Here is a 27,682-nt window from a genome sequence, read left to right on the forward strand (position 1 = left end):
GAGCGTCACGCGCTTTCCTCCCTCACTTCCGGATGAAGCGGAGGGGGGGAAAGGGAACGCGGCGGGACGCGCTTCCGGGACGCGAGCACGTGACCCTCCGGCGAACCATAGACTTACGAAAGGCAAAGCAGGGGAGGGGGGAAACGTGAAGAGGGATACGGAACTTCGGGTAGACTCTGGCTTTGGAGGAGTACACGCGTCCTGGTTCGTTTCAGACGTTACTAGGGGGCGGGGGGAGGTTTTGGTAGCGGGGTGAAAGGGAGGAAAGGGGGCAGTTGTGGGTCAGAAGCGCCTGCGTCGCTTCGCACATCCCAGGCAGGTAGGAGCGAAGGGAACAGGGCTGGGATTCAGTCTTTGTTGTTGTTTGTTGTTGTTGTTTGTTTGTTTGTTTGTTGGTGTGTGGTTTTTTAATGGATTCCATCATCCAATGTTTTTTAGGGAGGGAAACTTTAGTCCATAAAAAAGACCCCTTTCTTTCTCAACCCCACCCACTCCCCACAACAAGACAATCCAATTTAAGGTGCCACTTATTTAATGAAATTTATAGACCGCTTGATTGTGATGCTGCAGCATTCTGCAATAACTGCAGTTTCCAGCTCAAAAGGCACCCTCCCAATGTCAGACTGTTGGCATTGTTATTGTTTTCCACTGGCCGGGTCACAAGAGTAAAACGCAATCCTGAAAGCAGTTTGAAATGATTACAATCGCAGAACTAAGAAAGTGCAATTAGATAAGTAACTACAGAACTTTTAGAAGACACCCGAAGGCAGCGGAAGTTTATTTCAATGTTTAAGGCTTTATTAAGATTTTATATATGTTGGAAGCCGCCCAGAATGGCTAGGGAAACCCAATCAGATATTAATAATAATAATAATGCGGGTGGCGCTGTGGGTTAAACCACAGAGCATACGACTTGCCGATCAGAAGGTCGGCGGTTTGAATCCCCGCGACGGGGTGAGCTCCTGTTGCTCGGTCCCTGCTCCTGCCAACCCAGCAGTTTGAAAGCACGTCAAAGTGCAAGTAGATAAATAGGTACCGCTCCAGCAGGAAGGTAAACGGCGTTTCCATGCGCTGCTCTGGTTCGCCACAAGTGGCTTAGTCATGCTGGCCACATGACCCGGAAGCTGTACGCCGGCTCCCTCAGCCAATAAAGCGAGATGAGCGCCGCAACCCCAGAGTCAGTCATGACTGGACCTAATGGTCAGGGGTCCCTTTACCTATACTATGTTGTTGTTGTTTAGTCGCTTAGTCGTGTCCGACTCTTCATGACCCCATGGACCAGAGCACGCCAGGCACTCCTGTCTTCCACTGCCTCCCGCAGTTTAGTCAAACTCATGCTGGTAGCTTCCAGAACACTGTCCAACCATCTCGTCCTCTATCGTCCCCTTCTCCTTGTGCCCTCCATCTTTCCCAACATCAGGGTCTTTTCCAGGGAGTCTTCTCTTCTCCTGAGGTGGCCAAAGTCTTGGAGCCTCAGCTTCAGGATCTGTCCTTCCAGTGAGCACTCAGGGCTGATTTCCTTCAGAATGGAGAGGTTTGATCTTCTTGCAGTCCATGGGACTCTCAAGAGTCTCCTCCAGCACCATAATTCAAAAACCTTTACTATAGACTGCTTGATTGTGATGCTGCAGCATTCTGCAATAACTGCAGCTTCCAGCTCAAAAGGCACCCTCCCAATGTCACACTCGGTCCTGAAGATAGGGTTGGAACCGCTGCCCTCAAATCACATTTGCAGGAGCCTGTCCAGGAAGATACCATGGTTAATGGCAAAAAAAGGCCAATGAGATAACAAGAAGCAGGAGCAAGGTCACACTCCCCGTCCCACACTCTGCAAAGGCCATGCATCAGGACAACCAAAGCAGACTAAGTTCTGTGGCCAGGTCTGAACAACAGATTGGAACTCAAGACTACACTTCCTCCATAGTCACATCCTTCTGAGCATTGTACTCTTCCACACTTGCCTCACGTTTGCTGAGTACATGCTGGCAGACACCCATGAGATCCTCCAGCCGGTAGGCCTCCTTTGGTTTGGAGGTTTATTTTTCTTTCAGAAGGATGGGTGATGCTATATCCACAGAACTCCGCTTCAGGGTTTCTCATGATCATGTATCGAAGGGAGTTGCCAAGGGTGTGGTCCTCATTGTGGAGCACAAATGTAAAACAGTTCTTATCTGTACCATCTGCCCATACCATCTGCAGCACCATCCTCCTCGTCCCCCATCCTCTTCCCTGCCATGTTTGTTGTTGTTGTTCGTGCAAAGTTACTCAGCAAACAGGTAACTGTTGGCAATGTTATTGCACCCTCGGTGCACGCTAAGGGTTTTCCATTGGGTGGGTTACAAGAGTAAAGTGCAATACTGAAGGCAGTTTGAAATGATTACAATCGCAGAACTAAGAAAGTGCAATTAGATAAGTAACTACAGAACCTTTAGAAGACACCCAAAGGCAGCCCTGTATAGGGAAGTTTTTTTTAATGTTTAAAGTTTTATTAAGATTTTATATATGTTGGAAGCCACCCAGAATGGCTGGGGCAACCCAATCAGATATTAATAATAATAATAACGCGGGTGGCGCTGTGGGTTAAACCACAGAGCCTAGGACTTGCCGATCAGAAGGTCAGCAGTTCGAATCCCTGCGATGGGGTGAGCTCCCGTTGCTCGGTCCCTGCTCCTGCCAACCTAGCAGTTCGAAAGCACGTCAAAGTGCAAGTAGATAAATAGGTACAACTCCGGCGGGATGGTAAATGGAGTTTCCATGCGCTGCTCTGGTTCGCCAGAAGCGGCTTAGTTATGCTGGCCACATGACCTGGAAGCTGTACGCCGGCTCCCTCGGCCAATAAAGCAAGATGAGCGCCGCAACCCCAGAGTTGTCCGCGACTGGACCTAATGGTCAGGGGTCCCTTTACCTATACCCCGCCCATCTAGCTGGGTTTCCGCAGCCACTCTGGGTGGCTCCCAACAGAATTAAAAGCACAATAGAACATCAAACATTGACAACTTCCCTAAACAGGGCTGCCTTCAGATGTCTTCTAAAAGTCAGATAGTTGTTTATTTCCTTGACATCTAATGGGACAGCGTTCCACAGGGCGGGTGCCACCACTGAGAAGGCCCTCTGTCTGGTTCCCTGTAACTTGGCTTCTTGCAGGGAACCTCCAGAAGGCCCTTGGAGCTGGACCTCAGTGTCTGGGCTGAATGATGGGTTGGAGACGCTCCCTCAGGTATACTGGGCCGAGGCTGTTTAGGGCTTGAAAGGTTGTTGTTGTTGTTATTGTTATTATTATTATTGAATAGGACGTCCCTATTTTCATCAGAGAAATGTTGAAAGGTATGAGGTCCAGCACCAAGGGCCTTCTGGCGGTTCTCTCGCTGCGAGAAGCCAAGTTACAGGGAACCAGGCAGAGGGCCTTCTCGGTAGTGGCACCTGCCCTGTGGAACGCCCTCCCACCAGATGTCAAAGAGAAAAACAACTACCAGACTTTTAGAAGACATCTGAAGGCAGCCCTGCTTAGGGAAGCTTTTAATATCTGATGAATTATTGTATTTTAGTATTTTGTTGGAAGGCGCCCAGAGTGGCTGGGGAAACCCAGCCAGATGGGCGGGGTATAAATTGATGATGATGATGATGCCAGACATATACTGAGCTAGGTAAAATAAACTGAGTAGACATAATGAAATTTCCTAAATACAGCAGGACAGCAAATCCCACGAATAAAGCAAAAGTGTTCCAGTCCTTTCATATAATATTCACGCCTTTTGTTCCAGGTCTGCGCAACCAGTTTTTGCTCTTTGTGAAACATGCAGAAGATTGGGTGTTAGGCCTCGTCCGTCTCAAGATGGCGGTGCCCACGAGTGAATACTGTAAAGTGCTTGGGGATGCCCAGCTCCCGGGCGGTGCGGCGCCATACGGGAACTTCCCCGATTACTCTTGCTTCCACCCACCGGAGGGACGCATCCAGCTCTTGCCCAGCGCGTTGCTGAGCCAGCTGTTCCCTAACCCACGTTCAAAGCCCCTTTTGGGGCTGGATGTGGGGTGTAATTCAGGGGAGCTCAGTGTCGCCCTCTACAGGCACCTCCTGGGGCTTCAGGAGACCCAAGCCTGCCAGGATCACCTGAATGAACTTCGCCTTCTCTGCTGCGACATTGATGCTGGGCTGATCGAGAGAGCCAGGCAACAGAACCCCTTCCCTTCCTCTGTTTCCTACGCCGTCCTCGACATCATGGACCCCGACGCAAGGGAGACGGTGCTGAGCTCCTACCTGGGCAACTTTGGCCGCTCCACATTTGACATCGCCTTCTGTATGTCCGTGACCATGTGGATCCACCTCAATCATGGGGACCGTGGCCTGGTGACGTTCTTGTCTTACCTTGCGTCTAAATGCACCTACTTGCTCCTCGAACCCCAGCCATGGAAGTGCTACCGGTCAGCTGCCCGGCGCCTGCGGAAACTGGGCAGGCACGACTTTGACCACTTCCGATCCCTCGCCATCAACGGGGACGTGGCTGAAAGGATAACCCAGATCTTGACCACCGACTGTGGCATGGAACTGGTGTCTTGCTTTGGGAGCACCGGCTGGGACAGGAGCCTCTTGCTATTTAAATCAAAAGAGGCTAAGGATCTGGTGTGACCGAGGGCGGCATCTGGCTGGAGAGAATAAGAGGGGAGTGTTCTGGGGAAGGCTAATTGTTATCTACAGTTCTGTGACTGCACTGAAAGTGGGGTAGAGAGGAGTCCAATTCATTTTGTCGTTTCTTTAAGTACTTTGTAAAAGGTTCCCATTCTTCTTTAAAGTCACAGTTGTCCTTATCACGTAGACTGTGCATCAATTTCGCCAGTTCTGCATAGTCCATCAGTTTCCCTTGCCACAGTTCTTTTGTCTGGATTTCTTCGTTCTTCCATCCTTGTGCTATTAAGACTCTTGCCGTCTTTGTCGCATACATTAATATATTCTTCAATTTCCTTTTTTTAAAAAAAAAATTATTAAGGTTTTACAAAAAACAGAGGTTTACAGAATAAAAAGAAAGCATAAAAAAGAAAAAATAAGAAAAAATACAAAAATACATAGAAAATAAAAAAGAAAAAAAATACAAGATACAAAAGGCAAATAGATAAGAAAAAAATTAAAAATAAATCCATTTTTTGATATCTTTAAGCTCATTTGCTTCTTTCCTTGACCTCCTCACACCTCCCCTTTTTGTATTCCCATTTACATAATCAATTCAGCAAATCCTTACCCTCTTTCATTTATCTTAACTCTATATCTTAACATATTATAGCTATATATTTTCATCCATTATCAGTCCATTTTTGCATATTCTTATTAACCTTGTTGCTAATGCCACTTAATTTCAATCCAGCATCATTTTAACATTCATTAATTTTACAATATATTATATTCTTCAATTTCCTTGGCAGGTCTTTTCCTACAATCCCTAACAAAAAATGCTTCAGGGTTTTTTTTACAAATGTTAATTGGAACATTTTCTTCAATTCATTGTATATCATTTCCCATTTTTTTTTAAATTTCACTATTGTTTTGAATAAACAAACACAAATTTATTATTGGTAACATATAGGCAGATAATTTAAGGATCTTTACAATTTTATAATATGCAGAGAATAACATGTGCTGAAAAACCAGAGAGAGGAGCTGAGGGAAGTCTGGGTGGTTTTTTTCTTGGGGAGTGGGGAGGGAAAATTGGGGGGGGATGAGGATGATATGTATTTGATAAATGGTTATGCTGAAATTCTTAATAAAAAATATTCAACAAAAGAAAAAAGAAAGTGGGGTAGAGAGGGGTTCTCAAACCATCGACCCCCAGAGCCCACTGGAGAAGTATGAAAATTATGGATGCCCACCAGTCGCGAAATGGCAGTGCAAGGATAAAGCCAGTAACAAAATGGTGATCGGTGGACGCAGAGCCCATCCTAATCAGGTGGCAATTAGCGACGTCATTTTCATCATTGGATATCTAAACTCACACTAGAAAATTTTCAGATACGACAATGGTTTCCTTGTGGCAAGGATACAGCTTGAAGAATGCTGAGCTATGAAACCCTAAGTACAGATATTGCTTCTGGCAGTATCATAATAATAATTTTTATTATTATTATTTATATCCCGCATTCCTTGGCCAATGAAGGGCTTAGAGCGGCCTCCCCATTTTAGGCCAAATTGATGCGAGAGATTCTAAGCTGAGAGATTCTAAGTTTGATCTTCTATGTTCTGCACGCACATAGTGATACCTCGGGTTAAGTACTTAATTCGTTCTGGAGATCCATTCTTAACCTGAAACTGTTCTTAACCTGAAGCACCACTTTAGCTAATGGGGCCTCCTGCTGCTGCTGCGCCGCCAGAGCACGATTTCTGTTCTTATCCTGAAGCAAAGTTCTTAACCCGAGGTACTATTTCTGGGTTAGAGAAGTCTGTAACCTGAAGCAAATGTAACCTGAGGTACCACTGTACATGCCCCTGGCAGTATTTTTACTCATCTCCTATCATTTCTTCCCCCCTTCTCCTTTCACGCTTCAACTTGCACTGTACTCCTCCACAAGCTATTTCTATTACAGTCATACCTCGGGTTACAGACGCTTCAGGTTCCACGTTTTCGGATCGCGCACCGCACCAAACCCGGAAGTACCGGAACGGGTTACTTCCGGGTTTCGGCGCTCGTGCATGCGCAGAAGCGCTGAATTGCGCTATGCACAGAAGCGCTGAATCGCAACCCGTGCAGACACAGCGCTGCGGGTTGGAAATGTGCCTCCCGCACGGATCATGTTCGCAACCCGAGCGTCCACTGTAATTCCTCATCAACTGCTTTTATATTAACTTCTTCCTCCTATACTAATTTTCTCATGTTCTTCCTTCCTAATTATTACTATTGTTGTTAAATTAACCTTTAATCTCTCTAATTTTCTCCAACACCTGCTCTGGCTCTGTAGAGGAAGGAAACCTCTCTTTTCTCCTTCACTGACTTTCTCTTTTCTTCCAACCACCTTGATTTAGCATATGGGAATTTGCTGGTGCTGGCATCAGTTCAACAGAAGACTGCAGCATGGCAAGAGTAAGCAGTGGGCAAGTACGTTGGTACTAGTCGTACTTTGAGAAACGTACTTTGAGTCATACAATTTGAGAAACACTGGGACAGTGGACAGAGAATTTAGAATCCTAAAAAATTAAAACGCTTAAAAAGTTGCCAAGCTATCAGAGCTGGAAAAAGTGGCGTAGGTGTGCGTTGGCAATATTGATGCAGTCTCAAAAAGCTATAAAAGAAGGCTGAAGACAGGGTTTCCATTGGTTAATGCTCTTTTCCCTTTCTTATGATGAGCAGAAACAGTGTAAAATGTTTGCAAGTGTATTTTGCTTATTCAAGATGGGTTCCGTGATTCACCATTGCCACCAAACTTTGATTAAAATTTATAAAATGTGAAATTGGTTTTGTTTTATTCCATCGCACGTAATGTATGAACACAAACAAGGACGACAAACATAAAAATATAATAAAAATATCAGAAATGACAGAGGGGCACGTATCCATTTTCTTGATTTGTCAACAAAATTGTTAGGCGAGATGCCTAGCAAAAAGAGATCCACATTTCCCTTATTGGCAGTGAAAAAGTCCAACCATACAGTACAAATGTTCTGGTTCTCCTAAACCTTTGGAAATCTTTATATTGTAGGTTATATTTTCCGTGATCAACAAGTTCCATATTTCCATGGAAATATCTGGAGACTCTGCTGAGATTGGCCAAAGGGTGGTGGGGCTCCCTTTGTAGTTTTTCCACCCCCAGATGAATGAGGAACGATAGCTTGGGTGGCAGAGGGCTTTCTCTTTTTTTTTTTAAAGATATTTAATGAAGTTTTACAAAAACATAAGTTTACAAAATGAAAAAGGTCATATAAAAAGAAAAAGATACAAAAAAAGAACATAGAAAAATACATGAAAAAGAAAAAAAGGAATAAAAATACAAAAGACAAATAGCTAAAAAAGAATTAAAAAATCCGTTTTTTGTAACTTTGAACTCATTAACTTATTTCCTTGGCCTCCTCACACCTCCCCTTTTTGTATCCCCATTTAAATAATCAAATCAGCAAATCCTTCCCCTCTTTCGTTTATCTTAACTCTATATCTTAACATATTATAACTCTATATTTTCATCCATTATCAATTCATTTTTGCATATTCTTATTAACTTTGTTGCTAATGCCACTTATTTTCAATCCAACATCATTTTAACATTCATTAATTTTACAGTATTTCTGAAGATAGTCTTTAAATTTCTTCCAGTCTTCTTCCACCAACTCTTCTCCCAGGTCTCGGATTCTGCCAGTCATTTCCGCCAATTCCATATAATCCGTCACCTTCATCTGCCACTCTTCCAGGGTGGGTAACTCTTGTGTCTTCCAATACTTTGCAATAAGTATTCTTGCTGCTGTTGTTGCATACATAAAGAAAGCTCTATCCTTCTTTGGCACCAATTGACCGACTATGCCCAGGAGATTAGCATGGCCCCTGGTCAGAGGGCTTTCTCTATGGCAGCCCCTAAATTGTGGAACTCCCCAGAGAAGTGTGCCTAGCATCGTCCTTTTGCCACATGCTGGAGACACACCTTTGGACAGTTCAGGTATTTGTGTCCATAGGAAGTAGACAAAGGACAGGTAAAAGGAAGCTCCACCACCTCCCTTTCCAAGGTAATGGGGCCCTTTCTATGTCCAGCTGTCCTTTATCAACAACAAATTGTCGCTGTTTTTTGTGTTGAATATATGCTATATAGTAATTTATGGACCTAATAGGTATCTCAAGCCATTTGCAGATGAAGAATGTAGGCACCCTATATATAGAAAGGAGCAAACCAAGTGTTATGTACTGAGTTGAATTGGATCCAAACTGTAGCAGTCTGATTGGTCCTAGAACAATAGGATCCAAAAGGCAGCAGTCTGATTGGTCCTAGAACAATAGGATCCAAAAGGCAGCAGTCTGATTGGTCCTAGAACAATGCAGCAGTATGATTGGTTGGCAGGAACCACCCAATCATGCTCCAGATAGAAGTGAATCCACAACCTGATTGGCTTACAGTAGAATTCCGGAATTAGCCAATCATGTGCAGCCCATTGTGTAAATAATGTGTATAAAGCAGATACTTTGAGGGGACATTCATTCATTCCTCCTCACCACTATGAGCTGAATAAAGAGCATGAAATCACATCACCAGTGATTTTTTTAAGGGAGCAGGCTAGCAAGCAGGGCCTATGACTTACATCATAGGGGCCTACACAACACACAACGCTTTTTGTTAGCTTTTGTTTTATTATATTTTGGAAATGTACACCCAGTTTTTTGTTCCTTTAATTTTTGAGGGGCCCCCAAAAGAGTGGGGCCCCAAGCTATAGCTTGTTTAGCTTATAGGTAAATCTGGCCCTGGTGGCGGGAAAGCACTCCGAGCGAGGGAGCCGACAAAGGGCCAAGCGACCGTGCGGCGCCGAGGCCTCCTCCGTCCCCTCACACCGAAGCGACCGTGAGGAGCTTTCCACACACACACCCGTCCGTCCCGCCGCGTGTTGTGTTTATTGTGTGTTTTGTGCATCTTGTGCGCCGTGGGGGAGACGGGACACACACAGCCCCCTTTCTCCACGCCCCTCGAGCCTTTTCGCTGGCCGACCGGCCTTCTTCCTCCGCCGCTTCGGGCCTTCCTTCGGGAAGCGCCCGTTCGGCGGCCCCCGAGGGCCCCCCTCAGACTCCCGGCGACGCGTCGCCTCAGAGGCGCCGCTCCTTCAGGCCTCCCCGCCGCCGCCGCGTTCCTTCTCCCTCTGTCGGCCGGGTTTCCCGCCCGCGCTGCTTCTCCTCGGCGGCCGCCTGAGGGAAACGGGCCCACAAATGGCGCCCCTCAGAGCAGCCGGCGAGAGGCTGGAGAAAGGGGGAACGATAAAGCGGGACGGAGCGAGATTCCCTTCTCCCTCGGCCGTGTTTTCTTCTTCTCCTCGGTGGGCGCCTGAGGGAAACGGGCCCACGAATGGCGCCCCTCAGACCAGCCGCCCCTCAGAAGGAAGGGGGAACGTTAAAACGGGACGGAGCCATATTCCCTTCTCCCTCTGCCGTGTTTCCCACCCGCGCTGCTTCTCAGCGGACGCCTGAGGGAAACGGGCCCACCAATGGCGCCCCTCAGAGCAGCCGGCGAGAGGCTGAAGGGAGGCGGAACGATAAAGCGGGACGGAGCGAGATTCCCTTTCCCCTCGGCCGTGTTTTCTTCTTCTCCTCGGTGGGCGCCTGAGGGGAACGGGCCCACGAATGGCGCCCCTCAGACCAGCCGCCCCTCAGAAGGAAGGGGAAACGATAAAGCGGGACGGAGCGACAGTCCCTTTTCCCGCGTTCCTTCCCCCTCGGCCGTGTTTCCCGCCCGCGCTGCTTCTCAGCGGGCGCCTGAGGGAAACGGGCCCACCAATGGCGCCCCTCAGAGCAGCCGGCGAGAGGGTGAAGGAAGGGGAAACGTTAAAACGGGACGGAGCGATATTCCCTTTTCCCTTGTTCTTTCTCCCTCGGCCGTGTTTCCCGCCCGCGCTTCTCCTCGGCGGCCGCCTGAGGGAAACGGGCCCACCAATGGCGCCCCTCAGAGCAGCCGGCGAGAGGCTGAAGGGAGGTGGAACGATAAAGCGGGACGGAGCGAGATTCCCTTTCCCCTCGGCCGTGTTTTTTTCTTCTCCTCGGTGGGCGCCTGAGGGGAACGGGCCCACGAATGGCGCCCCTCAGACCAGCCGCCCCTCAGAAGGAAGGGGAAACGATAAAGCGGGACGGAGCGAGATTCCCTTTCCCCTCGTTCCTTCTCCCTCGGCTGTGTTTCCCACCCGCGCTTCTCCTCAGCGGGCGCCTGAGGGAAACGGGCCCACCAATGGCGCCCCTCAGAGCAGCCGGCGAGAGGCGGTACGATAAAGCGGGACGGAGCGAGATTCCCTTTTCCCTCCTCCTCCTCCTCCGCTGGGCTGGAGTTCGGGGGCGAAGGAGGGAAAAGAGTCGGGAACGTCTTTTAAAAATGAGGAAAATAAAAGCGGCGGCGTTGGCGTCGCCCCGGTGGCGCGTAGCCGAGGCTGAGCCCTTGATAAAGCGTTTCGGGAGGAGTTGATGTCAGGGCTCCAGTGGCGCAATCGGTTAGCGCGCGGTACTTATACAGCAGTACTAGAGCAGAGCGATGCCGAGGTTGTGAGTTCGAGCCTCACCTGGAGCACATGTCTTTTGGGGCCGCTCAGCTTTTGGGCGCGCCTGGCGTGGCGGGAAAAGGGGGAATCGGTGGGTGTCGATGGGGGAATCGGCGGAGCCGCCGCCGCCGCCCGCTTAGGAAACGTCGTAGGGAAGGAAGATTTTCCAGGCAAGGGGAGGAAATAGGGGAGAATTGCACGACCCCCTTGCCTTGCAAACGGGAGGCGATCTGCACGCCTTTGCATTTGTGCTGCAGGGACAAAGGACACAAAAAGGCTTGGAAATTGCTTATGTGTGAGTGCTTGGAGGCAGTTGAAGGATGGATGGCGGCTAACAGATTGAGGTTGAATCCTGACAAGACAGAAGTACTGTTTTTGGGGGACAGGGGGCAGGCAGGTGTGGAGGATTCCCTGGCCCTGAATGGGGTCACTGTGCCCCTGAAGGACCAGGTGCGCAGCCTGGGAGTCATTTTGGACTCACAGCTGTCCATGGAGGCACAGATCAAGTCTGTGTCCAGGGCAACTGTCTCCCAGCTCCATCTGGTACGCAGGATGAGACCCTCCCTGCCCGCAGACTGTCTCGCCAGAGTGGCGCATGCTCAGGTTATCTCCCGCTTGGACTCCTGCAATGCGCTCTTTGTGGGGCTACCTTTGAAGGTGACCCAGAAACCGCAATTAATCCAGAATGTGGCAGCCAGACTGGTGACTGGGAGCGGCCGCCGGGACCACATAACACCGGTTCTGAGAGATCTGCATTGGCTCCCAGTACGTTTCCGAGCACAATTCAAAGTGTTGGTGCTGACCTTTAAAGCCCTAAACGACCTCGGTCCAGTATATCTGAAGGAGCGTCTCCACCCCCATCGTTCTGCCCGGACACTGAGGTCCAGCGCCGAGGGCCTTCTGGCAGTTCCCTCCCTGCGAGAAGTGAGGTTACAGGGAAGCAGACAGGGCCTTCTCGGTAGTGGCACCCTCCCTGTGGAACGCCCTCCCTTCAGATGTCAAGAAAACAAGCAGCTATCTTCTCTTTAAAAGACATCTGAAGGCAGCCCTGTTTAGGGAAGTTTTTAATATTTGATGCTGTATTGTTTTTAACACTTGATTGGAAGCCGCCCAGAGTGGCTGGGGAGACTCAGCCAGATGGGTGGGGCATAACTAAAAAAATATTATTATTATTATTATTATTATGGTTGGGTGCCTTAATCTTGAAACAAGAGACAGGGCAAGGCAGGTTTTTATTATTATTTATTTCTAAGTGCATTCTTCTGAGCTGGTAAGAACATCCCCTCGTTTTCCTCATTTATCAGCTTGCAGACTGGTCAGGAAAGGGGTAGTAAAATGAATAAGCAAACCTCCAGGTTGCTGGTCATAGCTGTCAACTTTCAGATTTGAAAATAAGGGATAAGCAGCCTGGAAAATAAGGGATCAGCAGCCTCACCTGTCCCCGGGGACAGTCTACGGGATATTTAACAATCCGGGATAGCAGTGGGAAACGGCGCTGGAATAAGGGAATTTCCCACGAAAAAAGGGAAGGTTGACAGCTATGTTGCTGGTGCATTGTGTAGAAAGAGACGGGTGAATTTTGCTTCCGATTTACGTACTTCATTTATTATTATTAATTAAATTTCTACAGCACCCTTCATCTTCTTTGGCAATCCCTTGTAGCCGAGTAAGATTGTCTTCCATAAACACGGTTTTAACAATGAGTCCGTAAGTGACTGTGGAGGCCAGTTCTGGATCCACACGTCCTTCCACAGTGGGGACATTGGTTTCCGGGCAGGAGTTGATCATGGTGTGGATTTGCCAAGCGTTCCTTCCTCTTATCACGTTTCTCCCTTGCGTCCTGAGTTCGAGTGTCTTCAAAGCCCATGACACCTTTGGGAAAGGCTGCTCTCCAACTGGAGCGCTCGCAGGCCAGTGTTTCCCAGTTGTCAGTGTTTATACCTTTTTAAAGATTTGCCTTGAGACAGTCTTTAAACCTCTTTTGTTGACCACCAGCATTACGCTTTCCATTTTTAAGTTCGGAATAGAGTAGTTGCTTTGGAAGACGATCATCAGGCATCCGCACAACATGACCAGTCCAACAAAGTTGATGTTGAAGAATCATTGCTTCGCTACTAGTGATCTTTGCTTCTTCCAGTAGTTTTTGGAGCTGAGGTGTTATTATTTCCCCCCTTTATTTTACTCCAGACTTTGATTTCCCATATAATGAACTTCATGGCACAAAATATTGGTTTTCAAAAAGACCTTTATTTGAAAAAAACAAAAATTAGAAAGGCATTTATTTAGAAAACTGAAGCTGGCTGGCTTAAGTCCTGTGGTTGGGCAACTGTCCCTGGAAAATAGGAGCACTTGGAGGGTTTGCTTTCACTGTGGGGTCCTTTTACATTACATTCCCTCTGAATTCACGCCCCTTATCTCCAGCCAACAATAAGTGGTGGGGTGACAAAAGCAGTTGTGATTTTTTATTTTCTTGGCAGCTGCGAAGGCAAGATGAGCCCAAGAGCCCAGAGGGCGCAAATGTTGGCAACTTGTTTCTGTGTCCCCGGATGGACCTGCCTGCCCCCAAACTACCAGGGCTGCTCTCCCACACACCCCTCCGGAAACTGCCTCTTTCCCTCATTCGCCATGTCCATTTATGACATCACAGGAAGTTGGTAGATGTCTATGACATCACAGGGAGTCCATAGCCAACGGTCACAGCTGGGGAAACATCTGTACAGCCGTCGCTGGCCTCACAATGGGGGGCACCTCAGCAGTTATTTAAAATGAGGTGACCCCCCCCATTGTGAGACCTGGGAGGTCTGTGCAGATGTTTCCCCAGCTGTGGCCATTGGCTACCAACTCCCTGTGATGTCACAAGGGGGTGCAACCCCCCTTCCTGTGACATCACTACCAGGGAGGGGTACCCTATGATCCTAGAGATTTCCCATATAATAAAAACATGGCACAAAACAGATTTCTTTTCATAAAATATTTATTTTGGAAAAAAAATAGAAAGCCGTTTATTTAGAAAACAGGAGCTGTCTGGCTTAAGTCCTGCGGTTCTCTTCATTGCTTTCACGGCTGGTCTCGGGGGAAACCTTGTTGGCTCCGGCCATTCCTGAAAGGCAAAGGCAAACAGATGAGTGGGGTGACCACCATCCGACAGCGTCAACCCAGACTCCCCTGGCTTCCGCCTGGCAACTTCACCCCTGGCAGGCCTGCGCAATGGGCAGGCTCCCGGAGATGAAGGAAAACCAGTTTTCGTTCACAGATAGCAGCCAGCTTCATCAGCCTTGCAGCCTCCGTTGGTGTCTATTTGTGAAGTCTGCTGGCTCCAGTTGAGCACCTCCTTGGCTGTGCCGGGCTTCTTCCCTCCTCACTTGGGCCATCCGTTTAATGTCAAGAGGCCTAGGCCTTTTGTCATTAAATGGATGGACCAAAGACATGGGTGAATGCCAGCTTCATCAGCCTTGCGGCCTCCCTTGGCATCTATTTGTGAACACTGGCTTCACCTAGACACCTCCACGAGCTGCCAAACGGGCAACTTTCCCTCCTCACTACCAGCTGGTCCACACCAAATCACAACTGGTTTCTGCCTAGGGGCATTCACCCGCTGCCCTAGCGGCAGCTTCCCTCCTCGGTTTGACAGCCTGTTAATAAACATACTAGGCTTCCAAACCACAGTTTGCACCCATTTTGACAGGCGTAGCCTCGCGGCATCCGCTAGCCTGAATGCAAACTCTTCCGGCATCCATCCACCACCAACAGCCTGGCCAGGTCCATCGCCAGACGAAAGCCAGCTTCAGAGCTGAATATTGGCTGCCTTCAGGTAGCGATCCCACTAGCAAGTCAACTGGAACTTGCCTTCTCCTTGCTCCACAGCATCCCAACGCCAGACGATTGCCTCCTTCCGCTTGCTAGCTTGCCACCACCGTCTGGTCTTGGGGAAAACCTCGCTGGCATTGGATGTCCCTGAAAGGCAAAGGCAAACACGTTGATGGGATGGCGACTATCCAGCGTCCACCCAGACTCTTCCACAGGCTTTGGTCTGACAACTTCATCCCTGACTGGCCTGCCCCGTCAAGGCAGGTTGCAGAAGTGGAGGGCCACCAGTTTGAAGCGGTAGATCCACAAGGGACTACACTGGTTTCCCTGGTTTCCACCTCTAGGGCTGTGCCGGGTAGTTTCCCTCCTCGCTTTGGTCGTCGACGTAAGGTCAAGAGCTCTACGAATGTCAGCAAGCTGACATTCTCAAAAGGTAGGTCTGTTGACATTAGGTTGAGGGCCAAAGACAAAGGTGAATGTCACCAGATAGCGTTCACAAATGGATCGGCCAGCTTCACGGGCCTCTCGGCCTCCACTGACATCCCCAAATGTGAACCTGGCTTCACCAAGGCGCCACCACTAGAAGCCGATGGGCAACTCTCCCTCACCACAGATTCGCCAAGGGACACTCACCCGCCGCCAAAGGGGCAGCTTCCCTCCTCGGTTTGTCCGCCTGTTAATAAACAAACTAGGCTTCCAAACCTGTTTGCATCCCCTCGGCCAGTCTTGTAGCCTTGCGGCATCAACCAGGCACTGAATGCAAACCTTCCGGCAATCCGTCCACCACCAACAGCCGCGCCAGGTCCATTGCCAGACCTCCCCCTGCTTCAGAGCTGAATTTCATCCACCTTCAAGTGCGATCCCACCAGCAAGTAAACCTCAACTTGCCTTCTCCTTGCTCCACAGCATCCCAGCGCCGGCCGATCACCTCTGTCCTCCGGCCAGCTTGCTGCCACGGGGAAGGAGACCACCCGAGCTGAGTGCCTCCACTGAGGCAACTGCCTCGGCCTTTGACTTGGCCAACATTTATACCCTCTCAGCTGCCCAATGTTTTTGTGGCATCACAATTGCAGCATCTGGCGAGGCATCCCCATCACCCCTCAGACCTCACAATGAGGGGCGCAGCTCAGCAGCCATTGGCTCCTTGGCTTTTGACCAAGGAGATATATAACACCCCCTCCCCAATTTGTGCCAGTATCTGTGAAGGCCACACCAGAAACCCAGGGGGGCAGGAGGGGGCATTTTTCATCCCAGTGGTTGCATTTCCCTCCACACAACACTGGTCAAACACACAAACGAACAGAACAATGAAAGTGAGTCTCATCTATGCACAGGAATCTTTTCAAGGAGTGACATGCAGGGAGAAAGTTATCATCTCAGGAAAAAGCACCTTTTCATCAATCAATCATTTATTGTATTTGACTAAAAGCCATTAAAGGTCCAGTTCCAGAAGCATCCAATCCAATAAAACCTATTAAGAAAGACCCAGAAACAAGCAACCATTTACAATAAATCAAATAAATGAATCCCAATAAGACTGTTTTATATGTGACAAGCATCTTAGTCAGGTAATAGCCAACCTATTTTCCCTTCTGTGTTCTGTCCCTGTAGCACTGCCAACACCTTTTCCAAAAATCTCTGGGGTTTTGCTAGAGCTGACCATGGAGTATGCAATGGGGAAGATCTCCTTAACTGACCCCACAAATAAAGAATCTCAACTGCCTTGGAACTTTCCTGTCTCTTCCATCTAAGACTGATGTGGGCATCCTTTGAAAGTGGAGAGCTGAGGTCTGGCAATGGACCTGGCGCGGCTGTTGGTGGTGGACAGATTGCCGGAAGGTTTGCATTCAGTGCCTGGTTGATGCCGTAAGGCTACAAGACTGGCCAAGGGGAAGCCTAGTTTGTTTATTAACAGGCGGACAAACCGAGGAGGGAAGCTGCCCCTTTGGCAGCGGGTGAGTGTCCCTTGGCGAATTCTGTGGTGAGGGAAAGTTGCCCATCGGCTTCTAGTGGTGGCGCCTAGGTGAAGCCAGGTTCACATTTGGGGATGTCAGTGGAGGCCGAGAGGCCCGTGAAGCTGGCCGATCCATTTGTGAACTCTATCTGGTGACACTCACCTTTGCCTTTGGCCCTCAACCTAATGTCAACAGACCTACCTTTTGAGAATGTCAGCTTGCTGACATTCGTAGAGCTCTTGACCTTACATCAATGGCCAAAGCAAGGAGGGAAACTACCCGGCACAGCCCTAGAGGTGGAGCCAGGGAAACCAGTGTAGTCCACTTGTGGATCTACCACTTCAAACTGGCGACCCTCCACTTCTGCAACCTGCCTGACGGGGCAGGCCAGTCAGGGATGAAGTTGTCAGACCAAAGCCTGTGGAAGGGTCTGGGTGGACGCTGTGATAGTCGCCATCCTATCAACGTGTTTGCCTTTGCCTTTCAGGGACATCCAATGCCGGCAAAGTTTTCTCCAAGACCAGATGGTGGCGGCAAGCTGGCAAGCGGAAGGAGGCGATCGTCTGGCTTTGGGATGCTGTGGAGCAAGGAGAAGGCAAGGGGTCTGGGTGGACGCTGTCGGATAGTCGCCATCCCATCAATGGTTTGCTTTTGCCTTTCAGGAGCCGGCGAGGTTTCCTCCGAGACCAGCCATTAAAGTCATGAAGAGAACTGCAGGATTTAAGCCAGACAGCTCCTATTTTCTAAATAAATGGCTTTCTCATATATTTTTTTCTAAATAAACTTTTTCTGAAAAGAAGTCTTTGTATTGTGTCATATTTTAATTATATGGGAAATCTCTAGGATCATAGGATACCCCTCCCTGGTAGTGATGTCACAGGAAGAGGGGGCTTCACCCCCTTGTGATATCACAGGGAGTTGGTAGCCAATGGCCACAGCTGGGGAAACATCTGCACAGCCCTCCCTGGCCTCACAATAGCGGGGGTCACCTCATTTTTAATAACTGCTGAGGTGCCCAAACTTCCTGTGATGTGATGTCACAAGCGGACATGGCAAATGAGGGAAAAGAGGCAGTTTCGGGAGGGGGAACCCTGGTAGTTTGGGGCCAGACAGGGCCATCCGGGGACACAGAAACGAGTTGCCAACATTTGCCCCCTCTGGGCTCTTGGGCTCATCTCGCCTACGTAGCTGCCAAGAAAATCAAAAGAAATCACAACTGCTTTTGTCACCCCACCACTTATTGTTGGCTGGAGATAAGGGGCGTGAATTCAGAGGGAATGTAATGTAAAAGGACCCCACAGTGAAAGCAAACCCTCCAAGTGCTCCTATTTTCCAGGGACAGTTGCCCAACCACAGGACTTAAGCCAGCTAGCTTCAGTTTTCTAACTGAATAAATGCCTTTCTAATTGTTTTTTAAAAATAAAGGTCTTTTTGAAAACCAATATTTTGTGCCATGAAGTTCATTATATGGGAAATCAAGGTGTGGAGTAAAATAAAGGGGGGGAATAATTAAAAATAACACCTCAGCTCCAAAACTAATGGTTTTGGAGCACTGCAAAAACTAAAAAGTTTAGGGGAAAGCTTTAAAAAGTGGGAAGGTCAGGGGGCCTTGGTGGGTGCCAAGGAAGGTGTCTGAGGGTGCCATGGAGTCCACCTGCTACCCTGGGAACCTCCGTCTGGATCCTGAAGATGAAGCAGATCACCAGTTTCTATATAATGGGAACACCATGTGTAACTTTAACTCGACCAGAGATGGTCTTTGCTCTCGACTGGGTGTGGAGGTAGCGATTGGGAGTGTGAGGAGGTGCCAGCACAGCAGGCGGTGATGCTCCCAGGTTGCCCTTGTTGCGACCCAAAGGGCTTGAAGGGACAGGATACCCAAATCCTGTCTGTGAAATCACCCCAGGCCTCAAAACTGTTCCTCACAAGATCCTGTGCATAGGCAAAATGTTACTTTTAAAGGCTAATGAATAGGCTCTGTCATTGCCAGGAATACTCAGGCCTGAGAACTGAATCTTATCTCATTCTAGTTGCAACATCTTTGGACATGCTGAACCACCAGGGCTCCTCGACCCCTTGGCTTTCATTCCCCTTTCCTGGGAAGGGTGCCAAGAGTCCACAACAGTCCCAAGACAGCTTTCTGTTCATGCTCAGAGGAACTCATGGGCAGGACTCTGGAAGAAGGAGGAGAAAGGGGGAGGGAACTGGAAGGGGTATATATGCTCTGTGCACATGACTGTGAACTCGTGCATGCTTTTTGTGAGTTATCACACTTGCTCCTTCTACCAGTTCATGGATGGTAGAAATAAAGCTTTTTCTCTGAAACTATTCCTTGAGTGTCTGTTGACTCCCACTTCCCTTTCCCGGGTGCAATATTTTTCCCACCCAAGGGCAAAGCCTCATAAGGCTACAGGCTGGGACCTGCCTCCTTCACCTCCAGCTCCCTCCGGCCACCTGCACGACACCCACCTCCCAAAGAAGAGATTTGCAGAGTCCATTTCGGGAGAAGAAAATCTGAGGGCTCCCTTGGACAAAAAAACAAGGACACCAGCCAGGAATACCAGAGGAAAACAGCAGCCAGTAGGCTTGGTCTTTACTGAAGACGGTCGCGACAGGACTCCCACCTGCCACCAGGTGGAACAAGATGGAAGCCCCAGACAAAAGAGAACCCAAACTTTTATTAGCTGCTAAATCCCAGTTGCTGGAAACCACAAGGCTCTTGTGCTTGGATTATACTTGCAGGTTTCCCAGGGGCATCTGGTTGGCCACTGGTGAGTTCAGGATAATAATAAAAATAAATTATTATTATTATTATTATTATTATTATTATTATTATTATTATTATTTATTTGTACCCCACCCATCTGGCTGGGTTTCCCCAGCCACTCTGGGCGGCTTCCAACCAAATATTAAAATACAGTAATACATCAAACATTAAATAATTAAATAAAAGCTTCCCTAAACAGGGCTGCCTTCAGATGTCTTCTAAAAGTCTGGTAGTTGTTTTTCTCTTTGACATCTGGTGGGAGGGCGTTCCACAGGGCGGGTGCCACCACCGAGAAGGCCCTCTGCCTGGTTCCCTGTAACTTGGCTTCTTGCAGCGAGGGAACCGGCAGAAGGCCCTCGGAGCTGGACCTCAGTGTCCGGGTAGAAGGAAGGGGGTGGAGACGCTCCTTCAGATATACTGGACTGAGGCCATTTAGGGCTTTTACCTTTGCCATTTACCTTGTCCAGCCCACATTTTGACCAGCGTCTCTATAAGAATATCATGAGGAACTTATTGAAATCAAGGTAAACTATGTCCACAGTGTCCCCCTGATCCACTTCTGGGTTGCCGTGGAGCGCAACTCGAACGCGCTCATCCCGAAGCACATTCAACCCGAGGTATGACTGTAGTTGTTTATCTCTTTGACATCTGATGGGAGGGCATTCCACAGGGTGGGTGCCACCACCAAAAAGGCCCTCTGCCTGGTTCCCTGTAGCTTTGCTTCTCGCAATGAGGGAACCGCCAGAAGGCCCTCGGAGCTGGACCTCAGTGTCCGGGTAGAACGATATGGGTGGAGATGCTCCTTCAGGTATCCTGGGCGGAGGCCGATTAGGGCTTTAAAGGTCAACACCAACACTTTGAACTGTGCTCGGAAACGTACTGTTTGCCATGAAGATGTGCCATGAAGCCATGCCATGCACTAACCAGAGCTAGCCAGCCTCACTGTTTGCTGGTTCCATGATGCCAGTCTTGCAATGTAACAAGAGCCGCCTTGGATCAGACTGAAGTCCTGTCTAGTTAGGCATTCTTTCCTACAGCGGTCAGGCAGGTACGTGAGCGCTTCAGCCCTTTTCCACTCCAGCAACTGCTAAAGGTAAAGGTAAAGGTACCCCTGCCCGTATGGGCCAGTTGTGTCCGACTCTAGGGTTGTGCGCCCATCTCACTTAAAAGGCCGGGGGCCAGCGCTGTCCGGAGACACTTCCGGGTCATGTGGCCAGTGGGACGAAGCTGCTCTGGCGAGCCGGCACCAGCGCAGCACACGGAAACGCCGTTTACCTTCCCGCTATAAAGCGGTACCTATTTATCTACTTGCACTTAGGGGTGCTTTCGAACTGCTAGGTGGGCAGGAGCTGGGACCGAAAGACGGGAGCTCACCCCGCTGCGGGGATTCGAACCGCCGACCATACGATCGACAAGTCCTAGGCATAGGTTTTACCCACAGCGCCACCCGCGTCCCTCAACTGCTATTCAGGAACAATTTTTTCAAAATACTGGTACTCAACACTGAAAGAGAAAGAGGAAAGGTAAGGAAAAAAAGGTGTGCATTTTTGCATACTCAATAGAGGCTGCGCATTCAGCTCTTCCGCTTGAAAAAATGCTGAGTTGCTTGGGGAATAAATTATTCTTTAGTTTTGAATGCCCACAGGCTGGCGAATAGTAGTGACTTAACTCTCAGGAATGTTGCTTGCAATAAATATTAGAGAACATTCTGCCAAGTAAAATTACAATTTAATAGTAAGTAGTAGTTATGTCAGGAAAGTACAAACCTGGGAGGAGACGCCTGTCTTTGTTAAATTAGGTCAGAACAACGTATAATTTTATTTTGTACATGTGTTGTTGTTTTTTAAAAACAAGTTTTTCCTATAGATATAATGCCGTGTAAATCTTTGGTCTTTTTCCCCCTTTTTATCATTTTATTGTCTTTGTTTCAAAATTTTCCTTCCCCCCCCTTTCTTTTCTTTTCTTTTTGTATTTAACTCTGAAATACTTACCTTCGTTGTATGTTTGTATTTTTGTATCTTTGTATTTTAAACCAATAAAGATTTAATTTAAAAAACAGCAACAAGTTTTTCCTATCTATACAGTGGTACCTCGGGTTACATACGCTTCAGGTTACATACGCTTCAGGTTGCACACTCCGCTAACCCAGAAATAGTGCTTCAGGTTAAGAACTTTGCTTCAGGATGAGAACAGAAATCGCGCTCCGGCGGCGCAGCAGCAGCAGGAGGCCCTGTTAGCTAAAGTGGTGCTTCAGGTTAAGAACAGTTTCAGGTTAAGTACGGACTTCCGGAACGAATTAAGTACTTAACCCAAGGTACCACTGTATTTTGGTAATTTTATTATGTATACTGTTGTTAAAGTCTGTTTCATCACTGTGTTTAATGAGTGCTTTGTACCACTTTATGTAATCTGCTTAGATTTTTTGTAAAATAAGAAATACATCTATCTTCTTAAATACAGAAAGTACAAACCAAGTTCAGAACGGTATTTCCTGTGATAGGCCATTGTCTCACAATTTAGACTTGAGTCCTTCTGCATGATCCTATTGTTCCTGGAATGAGTGGTCGGTTTGGATGTTGGTCATGGGGTCCCAACCAAACTTGTGATTTGGTATCTGTGAGATGGGAGCTTTGTAGTTATGCATCTCTGAACTGGTCAGACCAGTCTGTATGTTAAGTTAATGGCCTTAGCTGGTTTAAAGCACCCTTCCTTGACATGGCATTAAGACAACTGGGAGGCGATGGCCCTTTCGGCAGCGCTAGGCATTCCCTACCCTCCTCACCTGTTGATAGAATAGGCCTGGGGCTTGTCTTTTACTTTTGATCTGGGTCGAATCAGGAAGATTCAAAAGACATGCAGACTCTTGCTCTGTGTGCTGATTCCAAAGCCATGGCTTCAGGGACCACCACTCCCATGAAAGCCTAATGGGAAAGCAGTGCCTGTTTGGAGTGTCAACACTGTGAGCCCTTCTGCATTACGTTCTAAATACAGTGGTACCTTGGTTCTCAAACTTAATCCGTTCCAGAAGTCCATTCCAAAACCAAGGCGTGATCTCCCATAGAAAGTAATACAAAGTGGATTAATCCGTTCCAGACTTTTAAAAACCCCTAAAACAGCAATTTCACATGAATTTTACTATCTAACGAGACCATTGATCCATAAAATGAAAGCAATAAACAATGTACTGCAGCCACACAATCAATCAATCAACCAGTAGCTGAACTGGGTTCCACACAGTCACAAAAACAAAAAACAAAAGCTGCAAAAACAAAAACGCAAAACACATAGCAAAAACAGACAGACCTCAGCGTAACACTCAAAACGAAAGTGTGCCTCTCAAATTGGAAAAATAACACTCCAAATGGAGCACGTTCAGCTTCCAAAAAAAATTCGCAAACCAGAACACTTCCGGGTTTGCAGTGTTTGGGTTCCAAGTTGTTTGAGTACCAAGGTGTTTGAGAACCAAGGTACCACTGTATGTGTAAATAAAACCACGTATCTGAAAGATGCCACAGTCTCCATTGGCCTTTATTCCAAGGACACAATCTGGGGCATCGGCTGGAACCCCTGAAATCTCTCTTGCTGCTCAGAGATTGGGATGCATGCAACAATATATTCTTTTAAGATTGTTGTTGTTTAGTCGTTTAGTCGTGTCCGACTCTTTGTGACCCCCTGGACCACAGCACGCCAGGCACTCCCGTCTTCCACGGCCTCTCGCAGTTTGGTCAAACTCATGCTGGTAGCTTCGAGAACACTGTTCCACCACCTCGTCCTCTGTCGTCCCCTTCTCCTTGTGCCCCCCATCTTTCCCAACCTCAGGGTCTTTTCCAGGGAGCCTTCTCTTCTCATGAGGTGGCCAAAGTCTTGGAGCCTCAGCTTCAGGATCTGTCCTTCCAGTGAGCACTCAGGGCTGATTTCCTTCAGAATGGATTGGTTTGATCTTCTTGCAGTCCATGGGGCTCTCAAGCGTCTCCTCCAGCACCATAATTCAAATGCATCAATTCTTCGGCGACCAGCCTTCTTTATGGTCCAGCTCTCACTTCCATACATCACTACTGAGAAAACCAGAGCTTTTACTATACGGACCTTTGTTGGCAAAGTGATGTCTCTGCTTTTTAAGATGCTGTCTAGGTATGTCATTGCTTTTCTCCCAAGAAGCAGGTGTCTTTTAATTTCATGACTGCTGTCACCATCTGCAGTGATCAAGGAGCCCAAGAAAGTAAAATCTCTCATTGCCTCCATTTCTTCCCCTTCTATTTGCCAGGAGGTGATGGGACCAGTGGCCATGATCTTCGTTCCTGGATTAAGCCCTTAGAAAGTACTTGCATGGGCAATAGGTGGCGCTGTGATCACACAGGTGTGATCAAACCAGCAAAACAAAGGGAGAAAGCCAGTCCAAACTTTCAAAGGGGAGTTAAGAGGCCTTTTGCCAGGTACTCGCAAGGGTGTATTTCTCTGAGTGAGGAACACACATTCCAGGCAGTGCCGGATTTACGTATAAGCTAAACAAGCTATAGCTTTGGGCTGCACTCTCTTGGAGGCCCCAAAAAAATTAAAGGGGAAAGAAACCCTAGATGTACATTTCCAAAATATAAGATAAAAAGCAAAATAAAACTTACTGTATTTTTTGCTCTATATGACTCACTTTTTCCCTCCTAAAAAGTAAGGGGAAATGTATGTGCGTCTTATGGAGCAAATGCAGGCTGCACAGCTATCCCAGAAGCCAGAACAGCAAGAGGATTGCTGCTTTCACTGCGCAGCGATCCCTCTTGCTGTTCTGACTTCTGAGATTCAGAATATTTTTTTCCTTGTTTTCCTCCTCCAAAAACTAGGTGCGTCTTTTGGTCTGGTGCGTCTTATAGAGCAAAAAATACGGTACATACAGCAACAGTGTTTTGTGTTGTGTAGGCTCCTATGATGGAAGTCAGGGACCCCGCCTGCTAGCCTGCTCCCTAAAATATCACTGGTTTGCTCCATTCTATATATAGGGTGCCTACATTCTGCATGTGCAAATGGCTTGAGATACCTATGAGGTCCATAAATTACCATATAGCATATATTCAACACAAAAAACAGCGACAACTTGTTGACAAAGTGGCTGGGGAGACTCAGCCAGATGGGCAGGATATAACTAATAAATTATTATTATTAGGGCCACATTACCTTCAGTAGCATTGGGCCTCATCAAACCTAAATCAGGTCCTGATTCCAGGGGTCAGAGGAAAACCCTTTGTGGGGATATATATAGCCTTGGTATGATACATTTTTATTCCACAGAGCTCAAAGTGGGCATGTGGTTCTCCGCCACCCCCCGATTTCATCCTCACAACAACCTTGTGAGGTAAGTTAGGCTGAGACTGGCTCAAAGTCGCGCCATGAGCTTGATGACTGAGTGGGGTTGGGATAGATGACCCAAGGGGTCCCTTCCAACGCTACCATTTCATGGTGGCGATATATGGGGGACAACACAAGAACGGGCCTTTTCTGTGGTGGCTCCCCTTCTGTGCAATGCTTTCCCCAGAGAGGCTCGCCTGGCGCCATCACCTTCAGCTGCCCGTGTGTCTACTTAGGCCTTCAGCCATTAAATAATCTGGCCTGTTCAATATGTATCTGTATCCGTGTGCTGTTAGAATGATTATTTTATTATTATTCTGCACGTTACATTTTTATTATGCTTCGTACTTTATTTATTTATTTAATTTATATACCGCCCTTTTTTGAAATTTAAGCAGTGGATTTATCGGTAGTGGGGTTTAGATAATAAAAACGAATTCCTAAAAAAGCTAATAAAAGGGAGAGAGAGAAAACATCAGGAAAGGAGGGGGTGGGAAGTCCAGAAGAAACTTTGCACATGTTCATAAAGCATCTTATGATGATAAACGCTTTGAAATACTGTTGGGAGGCTTCATAAAAAATGATGCGGGAAGATGGAGAGAAAAAAGTACCAGTAAATGTCAGCCTTCAAGAAAATACCTCAGGGCAGTACACAGGATAAATGACAAGATAAAGCACAAGTAAACAAACAAAGAAACAATAACACAACACACCCTTTCCCAGTGATAACACGTAAACAGCTGCAGGATATTATTCAAAGGCCTGGTTGAAGATTTATGTTCCCAATTGTTGCCCTGAGATCTTTGGCTGAAGGGCGGTATGTAAACTAAAATTATCATTGTCTATGGCCTGTTAAATGCGTGAGGGGTTATTATTATTACTCTGATTATTAGGGGGGTTTATTGTTTAGGGAAGCTTTTAATGTCTGGTGTTTTCTTGTTTTTTGGTGTTTTGTTGGAAGCCGCCCAGAGTGGCTGGGAAAACCCAGCCAGATGGGCGGGGTATATATATACATATACATATATACATACATACATATATATATATATATATATATATATATATATATATGGGGGTTTACTGTTATTGTGCTTATTTTATCAATATGCCATGCCCAGGGCCGGATTTAGGTTTGATGAGGCCCTAAGCTCCTGAAGATAATGGGGCCCTTTCTATGTCCAGCTGTCCTTTGTCAACAACAAATTGTCGCTGTTTTTTTTTTTGTGCTGAATATATGCTATATGGTAATTTATGGACCTCATAGGTATCTCAAGCCATTTGCACATGCAGAATGTTGTTGTTGTTGTTTACTCATTTCGTCGTGTCCGCCTCTTCTTGACCCCGTGGACCAGAGCACGCCAGGCACTCCTGTCTTCCACTGCCTCCCGCAGTTTGGTCAAACTCATGCTGGTAGCTTCGAGAACACTGTCCCACCATCTCATCCTCTGTCGTCCCCTTCTCCTTGTGCCCTCCATCTTTCCCAACAGCAGGGTCTTTTCCAGGGAGTCTTCTCTTCTCATGAGGTGGCCAAAGTCTTGGAGCCTCAGCTTCAGGATCTGTCCTTCCAGTGAGCATTCAGGGCTGATTTCCTTCAGAATGGAGAGGTTGGATCTTCTTGCAGTCCATGGGACTCTCCAGAGTCTCCTCCGGCACCAGAATTCAAAAGCATCCATTCTCTGGCAATCAGCCTTCTCTATAGAAATGAGCAAACCAGTGATATTTTTTTTAAAGAAATATTTATTAAGATTTTACAAAAAACAGATATGCAAAAACACATAATAAAAAAACAAGAAAAAAATAAGAATAAACACACACACAAAAAAGATACAAAAAATTAAAAACAATTCTTTTTCATAATTTAAAACTCATTTGCTTGTTTCTTTGACTTCCTCACACCTCCCCTTCTTGTATTCCCATTTTAATAATCAAATCAGCAAATCCTTACCCTCTTTCATTTATTTTATCTCTATAACTTGACATTTTATAACTCAGTATTTTCATCCATTATCAATTCATTTTTGCATATTCTTATTAGCTTTGTTACTAATACCACTTATTTCCAATCCAACACCATTTTAGTTTTGTTTTTTTTTACCTATTTATACCCTTCTTCCATATTCTTAAAGCATTACAGTAGAGCAAACCAGTAATATTTTAGGGAACAGGGTAGCAGGTGGGGCCCATGACTTGCTATAGGAGTCTACACAACACAAAACACTGGCTTTTTGTAGGGTTTTTTAATCTTCTATTTTGAAAATGTGCATCCAGTTTTTTGTTCCTTTAATTTTTGGGGGCCCAAGGGAGTGGGGCCCTAAGCTATAGCTTGTTCAGCTTATAGGTAAATCCCACACTGGCCGTGCCTTATATTTTTCGTTTCCTGCCCCCCTCATTATGCTGCCTCGTAATTCATGTTCTCAACTTCACACACCGCTCTGAGACCTTTGGGCTCAAAGGCGGTAGACAAATCTTAATAACCAAAGATAATAATAATAAATGGGCGGGAAATGCTCCGGCCCTTCCGCTCCCTCAGGCGGTAGAGACGAATCTTAATAACCAAAGATAAATAATAATAATAAATGGGCGGGAACTGCTCCGGCCCTTCCGCTCCCTCAGGCGGTAGAGACGAATCTTAAT

The 27,682-nt window shown here is 47.2% G+C and overlaps 1 protein-coding gene and 4 long non-coding RNA genes across 6 annotated transcripts in view; 3 read left to right on the forward strand and 2 right to left on the reverse strand.

Moving 5' to 3' along the window:
- Window positions 1-70: 70 nt before the first annotated feature.
- On the forward strand, window positions 71-4,953 carry BCDIN3D (BCDIN3 domain containing RNA methyltransferase). Of its 2 annotated transcripts, none has more exons than XM_083580037.1 (2): window positions 71-204; window positions 3,762-4,953. In XM_083580037.1, exon 2 carries the CDS (start codon window positions 3,833-3,835, stop codon window positions 4,622-4,624), a length of 792 nt encoding a protein of 263 aa, XP_083436163.1. In that variant the 5' UTR covers window positions 71-204; window positions 3,762-3,832; the 3' UTR covers window positions 4,625-4,953. The 2 variants fall into 2 exon arrangements, with proteins under 2 accessions (XP_083436163.1, XP_083436164.1); XM_083580038.1 differs by lacking the exon at window positions 71-204 and adding an exon at window positions 235-319.
- Window positions 4,954-9,816: 4,863 nt separating this feature from the next.
- LOC310746315 overlaps window positions 9,817-27,682 on the forward strand; it is a 105,851-nt gene continuing 87,985 nt past the window's right edge. Inside the window, exons 1-2 of the long non-coding RNA XR_014540619.1 lie at window positions 9,817-10,632; window positions 10,766-12,114. This is a non-coding gene — a long non-coding RNA (uncharacterized lncRNA). The remainder of the gene's footprint in view (window positions 10,633-10,765; window positions 12,115-27,682) is intronic.
- On the reverse strand, window positions 14,142-16,566 carry LOC310746254. The gene is made up of 2 exons (XR_014540531.1): window positions 15,032-16,566; window positions 14,142-14,285 (listed from the first exon to the last, which is right to left on the reverse strand). It is a non-coding gene; the product is annotated as an uncharacterized lncRNA (long non-coding RNA).
- LOC310746333 lies at window positions 16,573-17,746 on the forward strand. Its single transcript, XR_014540644.1, has 2 exons — window positions 16,573-16,831; window positions 17,435-17,746. It is a non-coding gene; the product is annotated as an uncharacterized lncRNA (long non-coding RNA).
- LOC310746349 lies at window positions 21,176-24,612 on the reverse strand. Its single transcript, XR_014540659.1, has 3 exons — window positions 24,589-24,612; window positions 22,033-24,328; window positions 21,176-21,790 (listed from the first exon to the last, which is right to left on the reverse strand). It is a non-coding gene; the product is annotated as an uncharacterized lncRNA (long non-coding RNA).

Source organism: Podarcis filfolensis (genome assembly GCF_964270895.1).
Source record: "Podarcis filfolensis genome assembly, chromosome: 12".
Lineage (NCBI taxonomy): Eukaryota > Metazoa > Chordata > Lepidosauria > Squamata > Lacertidae > Podarcis > Podarcis filfolensis.